This window comes from Heterocephalus glaber, unplaced genomic scaffold, assembly GCF_053883595.1.
Source record: "Heterocephalus glaber isolate CG9 unplaced genomic scaffold, H.glaber_assembly_v1.0 deba00001442, whole genome shotgun sequence".
Taxonomy (NCBI): Eukaryota; Metazoa; Chordata; class Mammalia; order Rodentia; family Bathyergidae; genus Heterocephalus; species Heterocephalus glaber.
Genome location: NW_028258296.1, coordinates 31,831,893 through 31,851,354, shown reverse-complemented (window position 1 = coordinate 31,851,354; position 19,462 = coordinate 31,831,893). Strand labels below are relative to the sequence as shown.

The following is a 19,462-nucleotide window of genomic DNA, read 5'->3' as shown; positions in this document are numbered from 1 at the left end:
TTAGCTTATGATCCAATATAGGCTATATCATGATGAGTATCGTATGTATACTTGATACTTTCGAGTTTCTGGGTGTAATTTCCAGTTTCCAGTTTCTGGATGTAGTTTCCTAAATGTGAGTTAAGTCAAGATGACTAAGCGGTGTTCAAATCTTCTATTACTATGAAGAACGTGAAAAATAATCAACTTCCTGGATGTCTCTTTAGCTGGGATGTTTCTCTTCATGTATTTCAAAGCTGGGTTATTACTAGCATGCAAATTAAGGATGTTAGTTGTTTAATAAACTGACACTTTCAGCATTATGAAATATGTTTTTACATCAGTAATACCCCTTTGTCTTGACTGTTACTATTTCACGTTAATATAATGACAATTTTCTTGCGCTTTCTGTTTTCATGGAATAAAATTTTCCTTTTACTTGTCTTTATATTTTAACCTAAGGCAGAGATGGTGTAGTTAGATCCTTTTTTTTCCAGTCTGAAATCTCTGCCTTTTAACTCAATTGTCTAGACCATAATATCCAAAAAAAGGTAACATAAAGCCACCTAATATAAAACTTCATTTTTCAGAATAATTTTAAATTCAAAGCAAAACTGAGAAGGTTTTTCATATATGTACTCCTTGCCCCCACAAATGCATAGACTCTCCCACATCATCAATATTTACCACCAGAGTGGCAAATTTATTATAAATGATGAACTAATGTTGACACATCAGAAGCACACAAAGCTCATAGTTTACAGTGAGTTCACTACTATTGTCATACATTCTTGGATTTGTATAATGAGTGTTTATCATTATAGCATCATACAAAGTATTGTCACTGCCCTAGAAATTCTGTGGTTCCACTCCACCCCAATCCCTAGCAACTACTGATCTTTTTTACCATCTCTGTATTTTTGCCTTTTCCAGAATGTTACATACTGTAGCTGGACTCATATGGTATGTAGACTTTTCAGATTGGCTTCTTTCACTTAGTAGGCATTTAAGGTTCTTCCTTATCTCTTCATTGGCTTCTTAGCCCATTTCTTTTTAACACAGAATAATACAGTCCACTGTCCACATGTACCAGAGTTGTTCATCCATTTACCTACTGCAGGACATCTCGGTTCTTTCCCCAAGTTTTCGAAATTATGAAGAAAACTGCTGTGAACATTTTGCAGAATTTTTTTATGAGCTTAAGTTTTCAACTCCTTTCAATAAATACCACAGAGCACAACTGCTGACACTGTATAGTAAGAGTATAATTAGTTTTGCAAGAAAAGATGAAAGAGTCTGCTAAATTAGGTTTAGCATTCCTACCAACAAATGAGTTGATCTACATTTACTGTCAACATTTGATGACAGCGTACTGAATCTTGGTCTCTTTAAGATGTATATATTTAATTTGTACAACTTGACAGAATTTGACATATGTATATATATCTATAAAACCAACTCCAAAAAAGAGCACAGATGATCCTCTGGATCAGCAGGGCTCTTAACTGTGTATGCAATTTATCCCTGATTTAAAGTTTCTGAAAGACTATTTAAGTAAATTCCAAAAAGCAAAACTTGAATTTGACATGCCCTGAGTACTACATTGAATTCATGAAAATGAACTGTTGTGTGGGCAATGAAATAGGTATCATGAATAAATGAAATAATATATATAGGAGGATGTGCATAGTTTATGTGTAAATACTGTGCCATTTTATATAAAAGGACTCGCGCATTCTCAAATTTTGGCATTCTTGGTGAAGAGGACTCCTATAACCAAACCCTCTGATCGCAAGGGATGGCTGTGTATATATATGTATCTATCACTCCCAAAGTTTCCCTGTGCCCCTTGCTACTCCACACTCCACTGTTCTTACCCTCAAAACTCCTAGTAACCACCAATGTGCTTTAGATTAGTTTTAATTTCCTGGAGTTTTACATTTAATAGAATCACAAAGGACTCTTTTTCTACCCATCTTTCACATAATTTTGTTGTTGTAATCAATAACTCATTCTATGACTGCATGTATTCCATTGTATGTAAATACCACATGTCAAAACAGCAAACTATTTATTCATCTGTTGATGGACCTTTGGGTTTGTCCAGTTTTGAGTTATTACAAATAAAGCTGCTAAGAACATTCATATAAGAGTTTTTAAATAAACAAATGTCTTCATTTTTATTAGGTAAATAAAAGTCTAGGAGACAAACAGCAAGGTCCCACAGTAAGTATATTAATTTTTTTAAGAAACTGCCAAACTGTTTTCCAAAGTACTCCTATAATTTCACATTCCCAAAAGTGCTTGAGTGTCACAGTTCTTCCACATTCTCTCCAAAACCTAGTATAGCCTTTTTACATTTCAGTCTTTCTAATGGGTATGTATGCATGCCATCTCCCAGTTTCAATTTACATTTAATAAATAATTAGATGCTAAGCATCTTTTTCATGCTTATATGCCATATAATTATCTTTTCCGCTGAACTATCAGTTTAAGTATTTTGGCCAATTTATACTTGTTAGTACCTTGTTGCTGAGTTTTTTATATATTCTGATGTTATATACATTTTGAATATAAATACTTTATCAGCTATATGCTTTATAAACATGTTCTGCCCCTCAATGGCCTGTTTTATTAAATTTTGCTTGAAGAGCAGAAATATTTACTTATGAAAGCAAGTCATATAGATTGTACATTTCTAAGAAATGTCTGCCTAATTCAAAGTCACAAAGATTTTTACACTGCATTTTTTTCTGAAAGTGTTAAAATTTTTGATTATACATTTTAGGTTATGATCCATTTAGGACTAAGTTTTGTATGCATTGGGAGATACAGTGCCAAAATTTTTTTTCTGGCATCATATCCAATATTTATAGCACTGTTACAAAGTCTGCCACTGAATGAACTTTTCACCTTTATCAAAATTCAGTGGTCCATAACTGTGTGGATAAACTTTTTCTTTTTTTGGTAATGGGGATCAAACTCGGGACCTTGCCCTTGGGAGGCAGGCAGTGGAACCACTGAGCTAAATCCCCAGCCCTGGATTAACTTCTAAAGTCTTTAACTGATCAAGTTGTATTTCTTTATACCAATATCATGCTGTCTGATTACTGCAGCTTTACAATAATTCTTGAAACTAGGCAAGAATGTTCTGACTTTTTTACTACTGGCTTTTAGTTATTCTTCTTTTACCCTTTTTTAAGATTTACTCTTTATCATTAGTTTTCAGTATTTTATTGTGTGCCTAAACATGGTTTTAAAATATAGCCTACATGGGAGGTTTAACTGAGCTTCTTGGAACTGTATGTTTGTATTTCTTCCAAATTTTAGAAATTTTCAGTCATCCCAACTACAAATATACACACATACAATTTTTCCTCAACTCATTCTCTATTCACTTTGGAACTCTTTAGACTGCTTGATTATCCTTTAAATATATTTTGTTCCCTCTAGCAGACTAAATATATATAGTAATCTGTATTCAAGTTCATCAAACTTCTTCTGTTGTCCTCATTTTGCTGTAATTTCAGTGTTTTATTTCAAATATCCTACTTTTCTGTTATGTTTCTATATGTTTTATATTTTTAAAATTTCCAAACACATTCTTCCATCTATTTCCTCATTATTTCATCTTTTCCCTAAGAGTATGAAAATATATATAGTCCTGTCTAATTCTAATGTATAGGGTACTGTGGAAAATGAGTATTGCATGCTGCTTCTATAGTTTATGGATTGTATTTTCCAACTTTTTCATATGACTTGCGATTTTTGATGGCAGACTATTGATATTATGGATAATAGCTGTAGGAAGACTGAATCATGCTGACTTCTTTAAGGGTTGTTCTTTAGTTCTGGCAGGCAATTACTGATAAAGACCTCACATCTTCTGACTCTAGACTTTCGGTTTCTTTGATAAGTGGGACTCATTAAAAAGATTCTTTAAAAAAAATTTCTTTTATAATTACTTTAAGTCTTGAGCTTTCTGTAGTCTATCTTTATAGCCTGAGGTACACATCAAGATGTCTGCATTTTGACTGCCCAGAACTCAAATGTCTCAGCACTGTTCAACCTATCCAATCACCATTTACCTCAGCCACAGAGAAGGTGATTTCTGACAGATCTTGCAAAAAGTCTTAATCTGCACACGTAATCTAGTCATTATCCAAACCAAACTCTGCCCTTTGCACAATACCCAAACTTCTGGACAGTTTCCTTTTCTCCAGGATCCTTCTCCACAAAACAAAGATGTTTAAAGTGGTCTAAATCCCTATCTCAAGTCTCTTCAGTTCAGTGAGACCTCTACACTTTGCTTGAGCTCCGCCACCCTGAGCTACAACAGTACGGTATCCCAATGAATAATTAGGAAATTCACCTCATGCTTCCCTTCACTCAAGGATAATCATCTCATAGTTTCTGCTCATCAATTCCAGACATGAGCTGTAATGTGTGCTTTATTTAATTATACAGTTTTTGGGTTTAGGGGAAGAAACTGGAAAAGGGACCAAGGCTGGACCAGTTATTCTCAAAAATCTGAATGTAATTTTTAAAAACATTTCAAATATCTACTATTATGTACTAACAAAAAAGCAGAAGAAACAAAGCTGAGTTGTAGACGTTTAAGCCTATTTTCTCAATTACTTGAACATGATACCCTGATTATCAAAATCACATCCTTGTCATTTTTGCTTTGTAATCCCTACACAGAAAAACTAATACTTAGTAATATGTATTAACAAATTCATCTTTACATCATTATACCTATCTGGTAAGTACTTCATTGTAATTTTTATTTAACAGAAATGTATACGTGTATTCCAAGATGTACACATATACAGCAATGGCTACCTGAGGGAAACTAAAATGTCTTCTAGTCTTTCATGATCCTTCTACTACATAATATAGTTAGTTCCTTAAGCAAGTAATTCAAAAAAGCATATAGAAAAAAAAGAACTTTGGCTTCAGGTAAACAGTGTGAAATGTAGGATTTATAAGGTAAATTTATCAATTAATAATCAGACTAAAGATTTGGTCGATCAGTCATAAACTAAAGTCTAAAGCTTGATAAATTGTTATCAGATGTTAAAACAATTGACATTTCAGATATATGTGTGTGTGTATATATATAGAATTCAAAGAAACTATGAACTTTAAAGACTAAACAAATCACCTTTAATTTATAGTAGATAACATAAATGAAATAAACTGAAACAATTATAATATTGTCACAGCAAAGAAAAATGGATGAAACAACTATATACTTTAATACTTTAGATAAGTTTATACTTTAAAGTTTATGACATAAAGAATACTTAAAAATACATGACGCACAAACACAACAGGAACAAGAAGAGATTTTAACATGAAAGAAAGTAGTATTTTTTGTGGTTAAAGAAAGCAATCAAGAGCTCCCCATGGCAGAATGGGCCTACAGTCCCAGCTATTTAGAGGCTGACAAAGGAGATCACTTGAGCCAGGAGTTAAGGACAACCTGGACATCACTGTGAGACTTTATCTCAAAAAAAAAGTGGGGGGGATTTAGCTCAGCAATTCCGCTGCCTGCCTTGAAAGCGCAAGGTCCCAAGTTCGATCCCCGGTACCACAAAAAAAAAAAAAAATCAAGGATTTTGAATGTATTTTAAATACAATGGAGTAATAAATGTAATGTCTGGGGTGACAGATATGCCAATTACCCCCATCTGATTATTATACATTACAGCTTTATTGAACTGTTACACTATACCCCATAAATATATAAAATTATGTGTCAAATATATTTTAATTTAAAAAGATTAAATAATCATGCAGTCAAAAAACAAAAATACAAAATTTTAGGGTTAAGGGCATAGCTCAGTGGTAGAATGCTTGTGTAGCCATGCGTGAGGTCACCGGACATATATTTAATTTCCTGTACAATGTTTCAATACAGCATTTAAAAGTAAAGACTATAGTGGTATAGATTAATTTTAGTCTTAATTTTCTGCCCCATAAGAGAGCAAATGATAGGTTGTTAAGAGAACAATGCTTACCTGTAACTACCATGCCGCTCATATTAGAGTTTGGACTACTGAGAACACTGCCTGAGAGTAGTTCGTCAGATCCTCTCTATAAACACACAAAAACATAAGCATTAAGTCATCTTTAAATTTAAAAATATTAATCTAAAAACTTGTCACTTACATGTAACTTTTCAAATATTTACTTTAAAATAAATGTTAAATGTTACACTTCTGGCAATATATGTAAGAAAAAATTATTAGATCCCATAATCAAAATGTTTTGGAAAGCTACCTCAATTTTTTACAAAAAACTCAAAACACAGCACCAAGATTTTCTCAAAAAATATTTTGTTGTTTTCCATCCCAGTAGCCTTTATCCAGATAACTCAGGTCTTTAAAATTTGAAATTCATACAGATGAGTGTCATCACCACCAAAATTAAACAGGTATATCCACCAGTGATTTAAAAAATTGAAAGAGGGAAATTAGGGCCGGGGATTTAGCTCAGAGGTTCCACCGCCTGCCTCACAAGCACAAGGTCCCGAGTTCAATCCCCAGTGCCAAAAAAAAAAAGAAGAAAATGTATGGAATGAGAAGTTTTTGCAAAAATAAAATGACTGAATCATGTCCTAAAATCCTTTAGAGACAGTTATAATAAATTCTTATGTTTACAAACTGCAGTTATTCAAACCAGCCATTCATGTTTTAGCTACCAATATTTTGAAAATATATTTATACTAGCTGATCTAAACAACTTATCAGTATAAAGAAGGAAATGTAACTATTAAAGTGAAAAATATATATTAAAGATAATTTATCAAAACATTTAAAGAAGTCCAAAAATCCAAGTTAACCCTAAAATGTATGCTGATTTGCATTTAAATTATCTGCTGTGTTTAAGCTCCCAATATGAAAATGGCAAACAAAACTCATAGGTCATCTCCCTTAAATGTTTTTAAAGCTTTCTCTTCCTTAGCCTCAAATATTCAGAGAACTACAAGAAAATAAAAATGTTTCAAGCCACATTAATATAATACACCAAGTCTAATTTGTAATCAAGGTATGGAAGGTTTGGTGTGACATATTCAGGGATGTAACTGAATATTTTATAGATTTTTTTCAAAGTGTTGCCTCTTAGTCTAACATCAGACCTGGAAATCTGTAGGCAATTTATTCTTAGATGTAACCCAGACCTACTAAATAAGAAATTCTGAGAGTGGGCCCAGCAATCCAATTTTAACATGCTAAAATTTAGGAACCACTGATCTGTATTACTGGTTCACTATCAATAAAAAATCTTATTCTAGCTATTTTTTGTTTTCATGTTAAGTACTTAATATGGTGTAAAAAAAAAAAAAAGCTCTGTAGTTCACTTTTCATTTATCAACTGTGTAACTATATTTAAGCATTCTAAGCCTTAAATTCTTCATTTGTAAAATATTGATAATATCTGTATCACAGTCCTTAGAATTAAATGTGATAATGTATGTACAGCGATTACCAAAGTGCCTGGCCCACATTACTAGAGTTCACTGAAATATAACACGAAGTCCACACATACTTGTCAGTAAATGCTATGGTTTGGGTAAGTGCCCCCATGTGGTAAAGCTTTGATCCCCAGCCTATGGCACTACTGGGAGGTGGTGGAATTTTAAAAGGGGGAGACTTGTGGGAAGTCTTCTAATCTCTGGGGGCTTGCACTTACAGGGGATACTAGGACTTCACACCCTTTCTCTTCTCTCTTCTGCTTCCCAGCCATGACATGAACAGGCCTCTGCCACGGTTATTAAGTACTGTGTTACCTCAGGTACATATTACATGCCCCTTAAACAGGAGTGTGTTCCAGATCTTCAGTAGATTCTTGAAAACTCAAGAGATACCAAACCCCGCACATACTATGTTTTTTTCCTATATACTCCATAGTATTGCCATGTAATACTAAAAGTAATCTGTCCCTTCATGTTTTATACCCTGGCACCTCCTCTGCATCACTATTCTTTGGAGCCATTTTAAGTAAAATAAACCTGTGGCAATGCCACAACTGTCCACCCGATGTCTGTCATCTAAAATAGATACTAAGTGACTATTAAGTAGGTATCATATACATTGTAGATAGTCTAGACAAAGGGATGACTCATGTCCATAGGCAGGATAAAGCAGAGCACCAAGAGACTTCACCACATTAAAACTGATGAACTGTTTATTTCTAGAATATTCATTTTGTATTTTCAAACTAAGAATGACCACGGGTAAATAAACCACAGAAAATAAAACCACAGGCAAGGGAAGATTACTGTATATTTTTTGGCTTTTGTTTTTCTATCAAATAACTACAAAATCACTTTGTACGCAGCATAGAATGGAAAAGTTTCTTAAACAGAGTGAATAAAATCAGCCCATCTATAAATCAATAGAACTACAAATCAAGATATTGTAAAGTTAAAAGAAAAAACAATGACCATTCATTCTTTACTCACTTGCACCAAAGTCATAACCCCTTGATATCCAACATCTTACACCACCTTAGTTTGCCAAAACCAATCTGACTCCTCCCTGACCAGTTTTCAAAAGCATATTTGACCTCTTTTGAAGTGTATATCACCCAGATATTCTCTAGCTTTTTGCTTTGTTATGAATCAATCTTTGCACTCCAGTAGATCATAAGTAATTCTGAAAGATGATGGGTGGGAAATGTGACTTAAGGTATAAGACATTCTCCTTCCTACAATGAATCTATATGTGTGGCAAAGTCTTACTTTTTTTGCATATGTGGTCTATTCTGTTCTTTAAATTATTTCATATCTGCTGAGAGTACATTTAATTGCCAGTACAACTGAGTCAGAAAAATTAGTATCTAATTATTTATTTATAATTTGGAGAATTTTCAAGGATTACTGAAGAATATTTTTTATCAACTACATTTTTATAAAAAAAGCAATTATGTTTGCCTCTTTACTGCATTAAAAAGTTCACAACTACTATACCCAAACACTACTGACCACATTGACCAATGGAAAAATTTTACAGGAAATATTAATGCCTATTTGTTTAAATTAGAGTACACATGAAATGAATGAGTTAATGGTAATTGATGGCTGTACCACATTAGTGCCTGTGGATACAAATCATATTAGCAGTACTTAAATTTAAAAAGAAAATCTTTACAAAGAGTATGTATTCTTTAAAAAAATTAATTCATCTTATATTCAACTGAGAAAAAAAATTAAATATTAAGACTGGCATGTCTCTTGCTAACTCTGACCACAGAAACTTTTCCTCCCATGTAGTATCAATAACTGTTTCAAAAAAAACTAGCATCCCAAAGAAATAATTAGGAAAATGTCCACAAAGGATGACACAATTTATAAATCTAAAGAAAGTTAAGGAGATCACATGTGCAGATGTGTAAAAGTACAGATTAGAGGTATTTCAATACTGTTTTTGTCATATTTACTACATTTTCTTTTCATTGTACTTGTTCAATACAACTACCATCCAGCTGTTATTCCCGGGTAGAAAGTTGCTAGAGCTATCTAGCAGGCAACCAAGAACTGTTGCACTGAAGATGATGAGTCCCTGGATTGCTCTAGAATTCCAGACTGAGATCTTGTCATAAACTTTCTTCTCTGAAGAAATCTAGGAAATCATAACAGACATGGGGCAAAGACACAAATATCAAGTTTCTGAGGAAAATACAAAGAGAAGATACAAAGCCATGGGAGTATCTGTGATCTATGAAACAGACCAAGGATGTGAATAGGTACACCTGAGTACCACCTACCTACTGGGAAACAGGAAAGCACTAACTCATAGGACCAATCAAAATATACAAAACAAAGCTTAAGAACATATTGGCACATGCCTATAATCCCAGCAATCTGGGAGGCTGAGGCAACCTGAGCAACTTGGCAAGACCCTGTCTCAAAATAAAAAATTTGAAAAAGGGCTAGGGACGTAGCTCAGTGCAAAGACCATGGTGTCAAGTCTCCATATTGCAAACATATACAATAAACACAAAAGACACACACAAATGATATGCTGAAGAGGAGCAATAAAACCAAGGTGACATAAAAAAGCAAAACAAACAAAAAACAAAAAACAAAAAAACAAAAAAACCTCTAGGGAGACTAACCCCCTCCCTGGAAGAAAAAAAAGAGGGGGTGATCACACAATTATACATCAGCCCAGGCAGCCAAGAACAAAAGCTTAGGGACCAGTGAAGCAACAAGATGAAAGAAACTAGGCATAGTATTATGGAGTAGATTAATGCCATTTTCTTACATCAGCAGGATTTTTGCTTGTAAGTGAGAAATCAACGTCTAGTCTACTTATGCCAATGTGCTCTGAATTTTGTAGCTTAGCCTTTATTCTAAGATATGTGTACTTGTAACATGGGGAGAAAATGGCACTGGTGATTTTAACTTAATTGGTTAACTCTATAGGGTCAGCAAAAGGAAAATGGATTGCTATGAAATTGACAAAATAGAATTTTACAATAGAGATTAATATAAACAGGAAAACTTTTAAAACTTTTCCCCAAAAAATATATAAAATACTTTAAAATTATTTGTATGTCGACTTTTAAAACACAAGGAAGGCTAGGCATGGCGACAAACACCTGTAATCACTTCCAGGAGATTGAGGCAGGAGGATCCCAGTGAGTGAGAGGCCAACCTGGGCTACAGAGTGAGTTCAAGGCCAGCCTAAACTACATAGTGAGACCCTGTCTCAAAACAACAAACAGACAAAAAACCAAGGAAACTTCTCATAAAGGGAAATACTGATAAATTCTACAAAGCAGTCACAAATGTCTATGTAAGAAACTATCTCAACAATAACTGAAAACTATTAAGATCTGTGATATTTTGAAATATATATTTGGTCCTTATCCCTGTTTTCTGACATTTAACTCCTAAAATCCAAACTGACAGAACCTTTTTATATGCTAATGAGTTGACTTATAACTGAGAGTCTAGATTAACTTCAGAGTGGGGGTTGGTCACTGGAAGAAAATCAAGCAAGGTAAGAGGGATGCAACTTTCAGTCTCACAGTCCAAGATCCAGGGAAGGGAAGGGAGAAAGTTTAAATTGGTCAGCAATGGCCAATAATTTCACCAGTCGTGCCCGTCCTAAAGCCTCTGTAAAAATCCAAAAAGATGGGGTTTGGAAAGCTTCTGAATAGCTTTGTAGAGGTTCTGTAATAGGGACTTAGAGGCTGCTTTTGGTAAGCAATGATTCTTTATTTGTGCCTACAGACATCTTAGGGGTAACTAAAGGCAAAGACAAAGGCTTGGCCTCTTTTCCATTCATTTTGTACAGTATCTATCTCCTTATTACCTTAAACTTTGGGTCAGATTCCTATTCAGCTCTGTATATAGACATATGAATTAATTAAGGAGTATCTGTCTAAAAATTCCCAATATTAAGGTGATTTGATTAGCCCTACATTTATCTAACCTCCTCTCCCTGCTTCAAGACTAAAGACACCAAGATAAAACATTAAGAAATTAATGAAATTAAGAAAAGGAAACCAGGTCCCTTACACGTAGATCACTTCATGATTTGAACTGTCTACCTAAGTAGGAGCAATTGTCCCATGATAGAAACAAAGACCACAGGTAAGAGCAATCATCTCATGATGGGAACCTCCAGGGATAAAGACTTCCCCAGAGCCAGCAGGATCCTATAGGCCACATATAATGATCAACCAGACCACAGCTAGACCAAGAGTGCTTAACTATGTACACTTCTTGCCCTCATCACCCATCTGGAGGGAAGTCTTGTGGAATCTGAGGCTATCTCCAGGTAAATAATGAATGTAAGAATCAAACTGAATTAGAGACCAATAGTTGGTGTCTGCTACTGCAGAATCAACTGCCTGCTTGCTGATGGGGAGAAATCTCCACATCTTTTGGGGTCACCGAAGTTTTCGATGTTGACTGCTATAGTGTGTGAAAAGAAAGGAAAAGCAGTTTGTTACTCCAACACAGACTGCTTTAAACTAAGTCTTCCAACAATTAACAAAGATGTCCAGAAAAACATTGAAAACATTAAAATATTTAAGGAATGAGATCACAAATGATTTTTAACTAGGATGCAAAGAGAACTTGTGGCCATATTAAAAGTATACTTGTAAAGTAATCTCTCATCAAAAAATAGCATAAAGTAGTAAGACTAGCTACAGCACCCCAGGTCATGTGAGGAGCCCCTCATCTAGAGGGGTGAGTGCCGCATTGACTACTTACTGCTTTCAGGATTGTGTTGTGTGGAATAACCATCTACATAAATTTTATATACATAGTAATTTCCCTTTTTATATGTCATGTAAATATTTGTAAAAGTTATACTCACACAAATGAAATTATTATAATGATTACTAATATATTTTTTCCATGTTTCATTGCCTGAATAAATATTGTCTACCACTGGTTTAAAAAAAAAAAAAAATAAGACTAGCTACAAACTGGAAAAACACTGGCAACACAAGCAGACAATAAAGAACCAGTAACCACAATTTATTTAAAATTGCCAAGGATTTAGCTCAGTGGTTCCGCCGCCTGACTCGCAAGCGCAAGGACCCGAATTCCATCCCCAGTATAAAAAAAAAAAATTAAAAATTTATTTAAAATTACAAAATTAGTTAATGTAAATTTGTATTAAATGAAAAACATAGACATTTCATAATTTCAAATTTCAAATTCATAATTTCAAAACAGAAATGCCAATGTAGACAAAACCTATGGATATAGGAAGCTAAATGTCTTTCTATTTACATGAAAAAATCATAATGGAAAGAGTAAGAAAAAACTCATGGCATTAGATACCTGTGACAGGGTAAGGAACAGAATATAAAGTACAAAGGTACATGTGACAATATTAGTAACATTCAAGTTTTTTATTAGAGAGGCAGATTTATGGAATTAACAATATTTTCACACATCTTGAAAAACATATCACAAGATTTTAAGGAGAAAACAATAAGGCCAGGTTGGCAAAATATAACCAAAAATGAAACACTTCTGTAAAAGAACCTTATCATTAAACCCAAGAAGTAACAAGATCAAAGTTTAAAACCATCAAGTAAAAGAATATATGTATTGCCAGGGATTTAGCTCAGTGGTGTCACTGCCTGCCTAGCAAGCACAGGGTCCTGAGTTCGATCCGCGGTACCAAAAAAATAAAAAAACCAATATATGTATTGTTAGAATCTTATTTATCAAATGTACGATACATTAAGATTATCACATAAATTATCTCAAAAGCAATGTTCACAAATAATAAGGATAACTTAACTTAGAAACATTACACATATAAATGTGACTTTATTACACATATAAATGTGACTTTTACCATTTACTGAAATCGAGCCTACAACACGACATCTCCTTCAATCAAAAGTTTTACCTAGATGTACTTGTTCTGCTTTCTAATCTTCAGTGACTAGGATATGAGACCAGAAGAATCAATCAAAGAATTCTGTCTCATAGCCTTGTCTTTTAAAATAATATATTCTACATATTTTAATACAAACATATAGAGAAAGAAAACATGGGTGATAATCTTTCTGGCCAGATAACCCTTGTTGGTATTGCAAAATGAAAAAAAAAAAAAAATCAAACATTAAGTTAGGTTGGGAGCACTTGGGAGGCTGAGGCAGAAGGATCATTACAAGTTTAAGCCCAGCCTGGGCTTCATAATGAGTTCAAGGCCAGCCAGAACTACACAGTGTGACCCCAATTCAAAAAAAAAAAAAAAAAATTAGAAAACTTCAACTACAAAAAAACAGAAAAAAAGCGTAAGTTCTCTCACTCCAAAACTCATTAAGTTTCATACAATTCTTTTCCCTAAAATTTGCAGGTATGTTTTAAATATTCCTACCAAATGACAAGGAAACAGGTATTATCCTCTCTTCATTTACTATAGTTTAGAGACTTTAAAATCAGTACATGAAAATCTTTTTCATTCTTTCAACAGCTGTACCTAGTTCTACTATCCATGTGCCAGGTTTTTAAATCCCCTATTACAGCATGTTACTCACTATACTTAAATGTCCATGAAAATCATAAAAAATAAGAAAATCTAAATGATGAACGCTGTAATAAATTCCACTATACAGTATTTGGTCAAATGCAGTGAGACAATTTCAATGAAACGGAAAAGAAAAACAACAAAGTTCAATTGTTCTAGTTTTAGCAGATGAAATTTTGAAATAATTTTTAAGTCACTAGATGAAAAAGGTAATCTAAACTAAATTTCAAATACAAGCATATAAAAATATTTTTCTAAAACCAGTTACTCTATGGAAAACAAAGCAAATGATTAATAGTTTGTCAGAAACTATCCTTAAACTGAAAATCTCTTTAATTTTGCGTATAGTAGGACAAATCCAAATCAATACTAAGTTTGGATACTATCTTACCTACAGACTGACTAAACTCCAAACCTGTGTCAAGTTGGGTAAGCTATAGAAAACAGACCCATGTTTTCTAGATAGCAAAATACAATCCCTACACTAACAAGAATTTAGCAACTTATATACAGCAAAATTACATTTATATTTATATATTAATCAGTAATTTCAAACTGGCAGCTATTCTAAAGAAATACTGCCATTTGTTAAATATACTGACCAGTGCATACATACTAGGCTATTTATTCACTAAAACATGATCTGTAGTAATAAAAGATTCAAGTGCAGATTTGCCTACAAAGAACTATGCAGCAGTAGAAAGTAACAAAAAAAGCTTCCATATACAATCATGAAATGATTTTAAGGATTTATCATTAACTAAAATGTAAAGCTACAAAATACTCTATATACTGTCCTACCTTTAATCTATGGTGGGAATGAGATGGTAGGAAGAAATTCCCATTTGCTTATATTGACTCAATGAGGGATAAATTTAAAATTAATTAAATGAGGCACTATAAGGAAAGAAAGTATAGCTGACAGGAATAGGCTGACTAGACTTTTCTGAATCTAGCTTAACAGGTTTGACTTTGGAAAACTTACTTAAAAGTGAAAAAAGTAATCCCTAAAAATTTGAAACCAAAAATGAAACAAACTTAATCACTTTGGTGTCAGAACTACACAAGGAATTTTCAATAAACTTTCAAGTTTCATGACTGTACTATATACATTATTTGTGGGATATATGTTGAAGACAAAAATGAGTCTAAAGTAAACAAACTTCATTCACTAATAATCATCAGTGCAATACTGATATTGCTTTTTGAAAAACTAAGCGTTTATACATACTCAATGTTAGCCAACAAGATTTTCAGTGTACAAGAGATGTAAATATAAAAATCAAAGCCAAAACTGTGGAACCTTAAATGTGAATTGTAAACAAATGAGCTCATAATGTATTTCTATCAAAAAAAGAAATGCTATCTGTCCATGGAGAGGGCCTGTAAGCAATAACACTAAAAGCAATCAGCACCTTGGAACTCACATTATTGTGGTCTCTAAGAACCATTTTTTTTTCCAAATCAAAGAAACCAAAACTTTTTTTAAAAAAAAAATGGCTGATGTAAGGTCTGGAACAAGAAAGAACACTTCAAGAAGGAACAAATTAACTGGTATTTTATGTTCCAGTTGGCCTAAGATGAAATAATTTAAGCATTCTGAAAGAAATGATCACTGTATTCAACTAGAAAATAAACTTTAAAACCCTTGCTTTCACAACACTAACAACCACAGTAAGAAAGCCATACTAGTTACACTGGAGATGGGTAAGAGATCAACTTATCAGGAAATTTTTTTTAAAAACTCACAATGTCTTGCTTCTCTGATGAAAAAAAAGTACTTCAGTGTGATTAGTTCATGGAAATTTTCTTTCTTAAGGGAGGAATCCTAACTAATATATATTGATTTAAAATATCTTTGCTATAACCCATAAAATTATGTAATCACTAGCTACTACAAACTATTAATTGAAAGAATAGAACATTCTAGAATGGATACATCAGCAAAAATCACCTCAACCTATTCATAAATGTTAACATTACAGAGATAATTATTGTTTCTCTTGCAGTGATACAAGAATTACACTGACTACACTTACAAAATACCCTTGCTAAAAATTAAACCTGCATCTGAACAAACCTTCATCTAACTATAAATTTACAGAAACCCAAAGGATATGAGGAATATACGAAATGAAATGAAGTACAATAAGCAGAATCCAGTAAAGTGGAAACTATACTGATGACTCAGGTTTGCTAACAAAGAAAAGTAAATAAAAGGAGAAGGTAAAGTGGTTTATTGATAAAAGAGACTAAGAGACATTAACCAAATTAACACGCTGATTTCCTTGGTCCCTGACATAAAAGGAAAAGAAAGTTATTTACTGTTGTACATGAAATTAATTACCTTAAATTTTAGTGGGTATAGTGATGCTATCAATGTCACCTTTAGGCGAGAGTACATCTGTTAGAGATATAATAGGTGATCAAAATAAAAATTTATTAAAGTAAAAGACTGCCACTAATCCCCCTCAAAAAACTCCTTCTCCCTACAAATATGCTTATCCCACTGTTCTCGCCACTTTCTGAAGCAGTTCTGGAAGTTCTCTTTCTCAAGTACCTTTATGAGGTATGACTGAAAATAGTGAATAACGCTGTTGAATTATCATTCAATGGAAAGACAGGCTCATAAAATCATTATGGTGTGTCCTCATCCACTGGATCTGGCACCATGAAACTTCTGGCTCTTCCACAAAGTCAAAATGGCCATGAAAGGTACACATTTTGAATCTGTTCAGGACATCAAAACAGTCATCACAATGTAACTAAAAACATCCAGGAAAGAGGACTTCCAAACCTGCTTCAGTAAGAGGCAAGAATAGTGAGATAAAAGTGTATGAAAGGAAACAAAGTGTCCTGAAGGGGATAATGGCAATGTATCTTTTATTACAATAAAAATTTTAAAATTTAAACATTCATGGTATTTTCTGATCCCATCTTGTACCTACTAAAATATCTGGGGATGATAGGAAATAACTTTAAAATTCCATAACTTTAAAATTCTCCAACAGAAAGTTTTAAAAAAGTATTATAACATTCCCTCTTCTATCTCTTGAACTTTTATAATGAAATTTTAAAAATAAAAACAGAACTCTATAAAGTCAAAAATAACTGCTACAAGAGATCATCTTTAAATCTGAAAGCATTTCTGCACAATAGAAAAAAGTTCAAGATCTACTGAGGGCGTGGTAGGCCTGTAATCCCAGCTCTTGAGGCGGTCCTCTTGAGGAGGACTGCTGCAAGTTTGAGGTCAGCCTAGGCTACATTGTGAGACCTTGTCACAAAACAAAGATCTATTTAAAGTGGAAAAAAGCACTGGTCTATTTGTATGACTAAATTCCAGAAATACTCGTAATTTACTTTTAGGCATACTATGTTAGAGGATAAAATGGTTAAGTAATATTTTTACTTTAAAAGCAATAGAGTATCTCAAAAAGTAAGAGTTTCCAGTAACAATTCCTTTTATATTACAGTGAATTTCAGACACAAAAGCCTCACAAACCATAATGTATCTATGATCAATGTCAATAAACATCAACAGTCCACAGCTAAAAATAACTTGTCCCTTTACTGTGACAAATTCCAGACAGCATTTCACAGTTTCTTTGTAAGTTCTCTATCCTTTTTTAAAATTACAATTTATTTGTTGCAGACAACTGGCTTTTGGTTTTATAGAGTTGCTCAGAGTCTGGCACCATGCAACTTCTAGCTCTTCCATCTGATTCTATTCTGATGATGTAATTTTAATAGGCTGTCTGTATTTCCAGGTGTGCTTTTCCACTAGAAAAGCTATGTTCCCAAGAGTATTTGTTATGTTTTAAATATAAAAATTTCCCGCAAAAGGCTCATGTGTTTAGAGGTAAGGTTTTTGGAAGGTGACTTGTTCATGAGGTCTCTAACTTCATCAGTGGATTAATCAAAGACAGTTTGACAGCAATCTTAGAAGGTGATGGAATTTAGAAACTAGGGTTTACTTGAAGGGAGAGGGTCATGCATGGGGTGTGCCTTTGGGTCTATATCCTGTCCCCAGTCTCTTTCTCTCTCTACTTCCTAGCTGCCATGAGGTGAGCATCTTTCTTCCACCATGCCCTTTTGCTATGTTTCTGCCTTGCCACAGACCTAAAAGCAATTGAGCCAACCAACCACGGACTGAAGATCAAAATCTCTAAAATCATAAGCCAAAATAAATCTTTCCTCCTCTGTGTTTTCTCAGGTACTGTGTCAGTGACAGAAAGCTGACAGATGCTATTTCTTACATGTTTTGTTTCACCTTGTTTGTGCTAAGCATAGTTTGTGCGCCGAAGCACCTGCCTATCCATATTAAAGAAAAGCAAAGGCAAAACTGTTCAACTTACTGTTCAATGGCTATAAATTTATACCAGAGCACAAACACAACTTAATTTTTGTTAATCCCTCAGTATGTACTGCTCTTCATCCCTTTCTCCATCTCTCAACCTATCTATAATGCACATGTCACACTCTACTACTCTGATGAAACCTACTCTGACCCAATCAACTAAAAGTAATCTCTCTTGCTGTAGCAACATGGCATTTACTGAAAAGTTGAAATAACTCTCTCTCCAATCAGATGAAGACCCCCTAAAAACACAGTCTCTTTTGGAGCTCCAGTAAAAAGGAATATAGTACAGAAAGTGGCATTTATCTTTTTATTGATAAATGGTTCACACAGTATGAACAGACTGAAGTCTGAGATACTTCTAGAGTAATTAAATACTGAGTATTTACTATTTGCATGATTAATAGAGGAACAGTAAATAAAACCAATAAGGTCTCTCAAGTAGCATATATTCTATTTCCAGTGTTTCTCAATCACCAGTTACTAATATAATGCTGTCACTTAGTGGGCACATAACAGAATAATAAAACCCAACTTGAAAAAAATCTAGCTTAAATTTAAAAATAGGTAAATATTATTAACTGTCCAGTTAAAACATTTTCATTTAGTTAACTTACTAAAAAAACTGCTACAAAATTTACCACTTAAAATCTGCACCTAAAAATATTACTATTTTACTAGAATAGCATAAACCAAAGAAATAAATAAGTATTAAAAATCTGAATTGAATGAAAATAAGTACATGTTAAAATCTGAGAGATGTCATGGAAGCACTAATAAGGAAACACACAGCACTAATTCCCTAGTACAAAAGGATCACATTAATGACATCAGTTTCAATGTAAACTAAGTATCAAAAAGTACAAACTAAACAAAAGTAAAAGAAAATAAAAACAAATCAATAAAATAGGAAAAGAAAAACAACATGAAGCCAAAAGCTGATCTTTTGGAAAAGATTAATAAGAAAAAAACTTCTATCAAGACTGACAAGATACTAAAAAATTTTCAGTATCAGGTTTGGGTTGATGTCACTACCTCCTCTAAAGAAATCAAAAGTATTAAAAGTGAATACTTTATCATGAACTCCTCTATGCAAATAAAT

General features: G+C 33.3%; 1 protein-coding gene across 7 annotated transcripts in view; it reads right to left on the bottom strand.

Annotated features, from left to right (window-relative positions):
* Ptbp2 (polypyrimidine tract binding protein 2) overlaps nucleotides 1–19,462 on the bottom strand; it is a 72,409-nt gene that overhangs the window by 47,552 nt on the left and 5,395 nt on the right. For all 7 annotated transcript variants that reach the window (XM_004841219.4, XM_004841217.4, XM_004841218.4 and 4 more), the window contains exon 3: nucleotides 6,006–6,081. In XM_004841219.4, coding sequence (XP_004841276.1) covers nucleotides 6,006–6,081 — 76 coding nt within the window. The remainder of the gene's footprint in view (nucleotides 1–6,005; nucleotides 6,082–19,462) is intronic.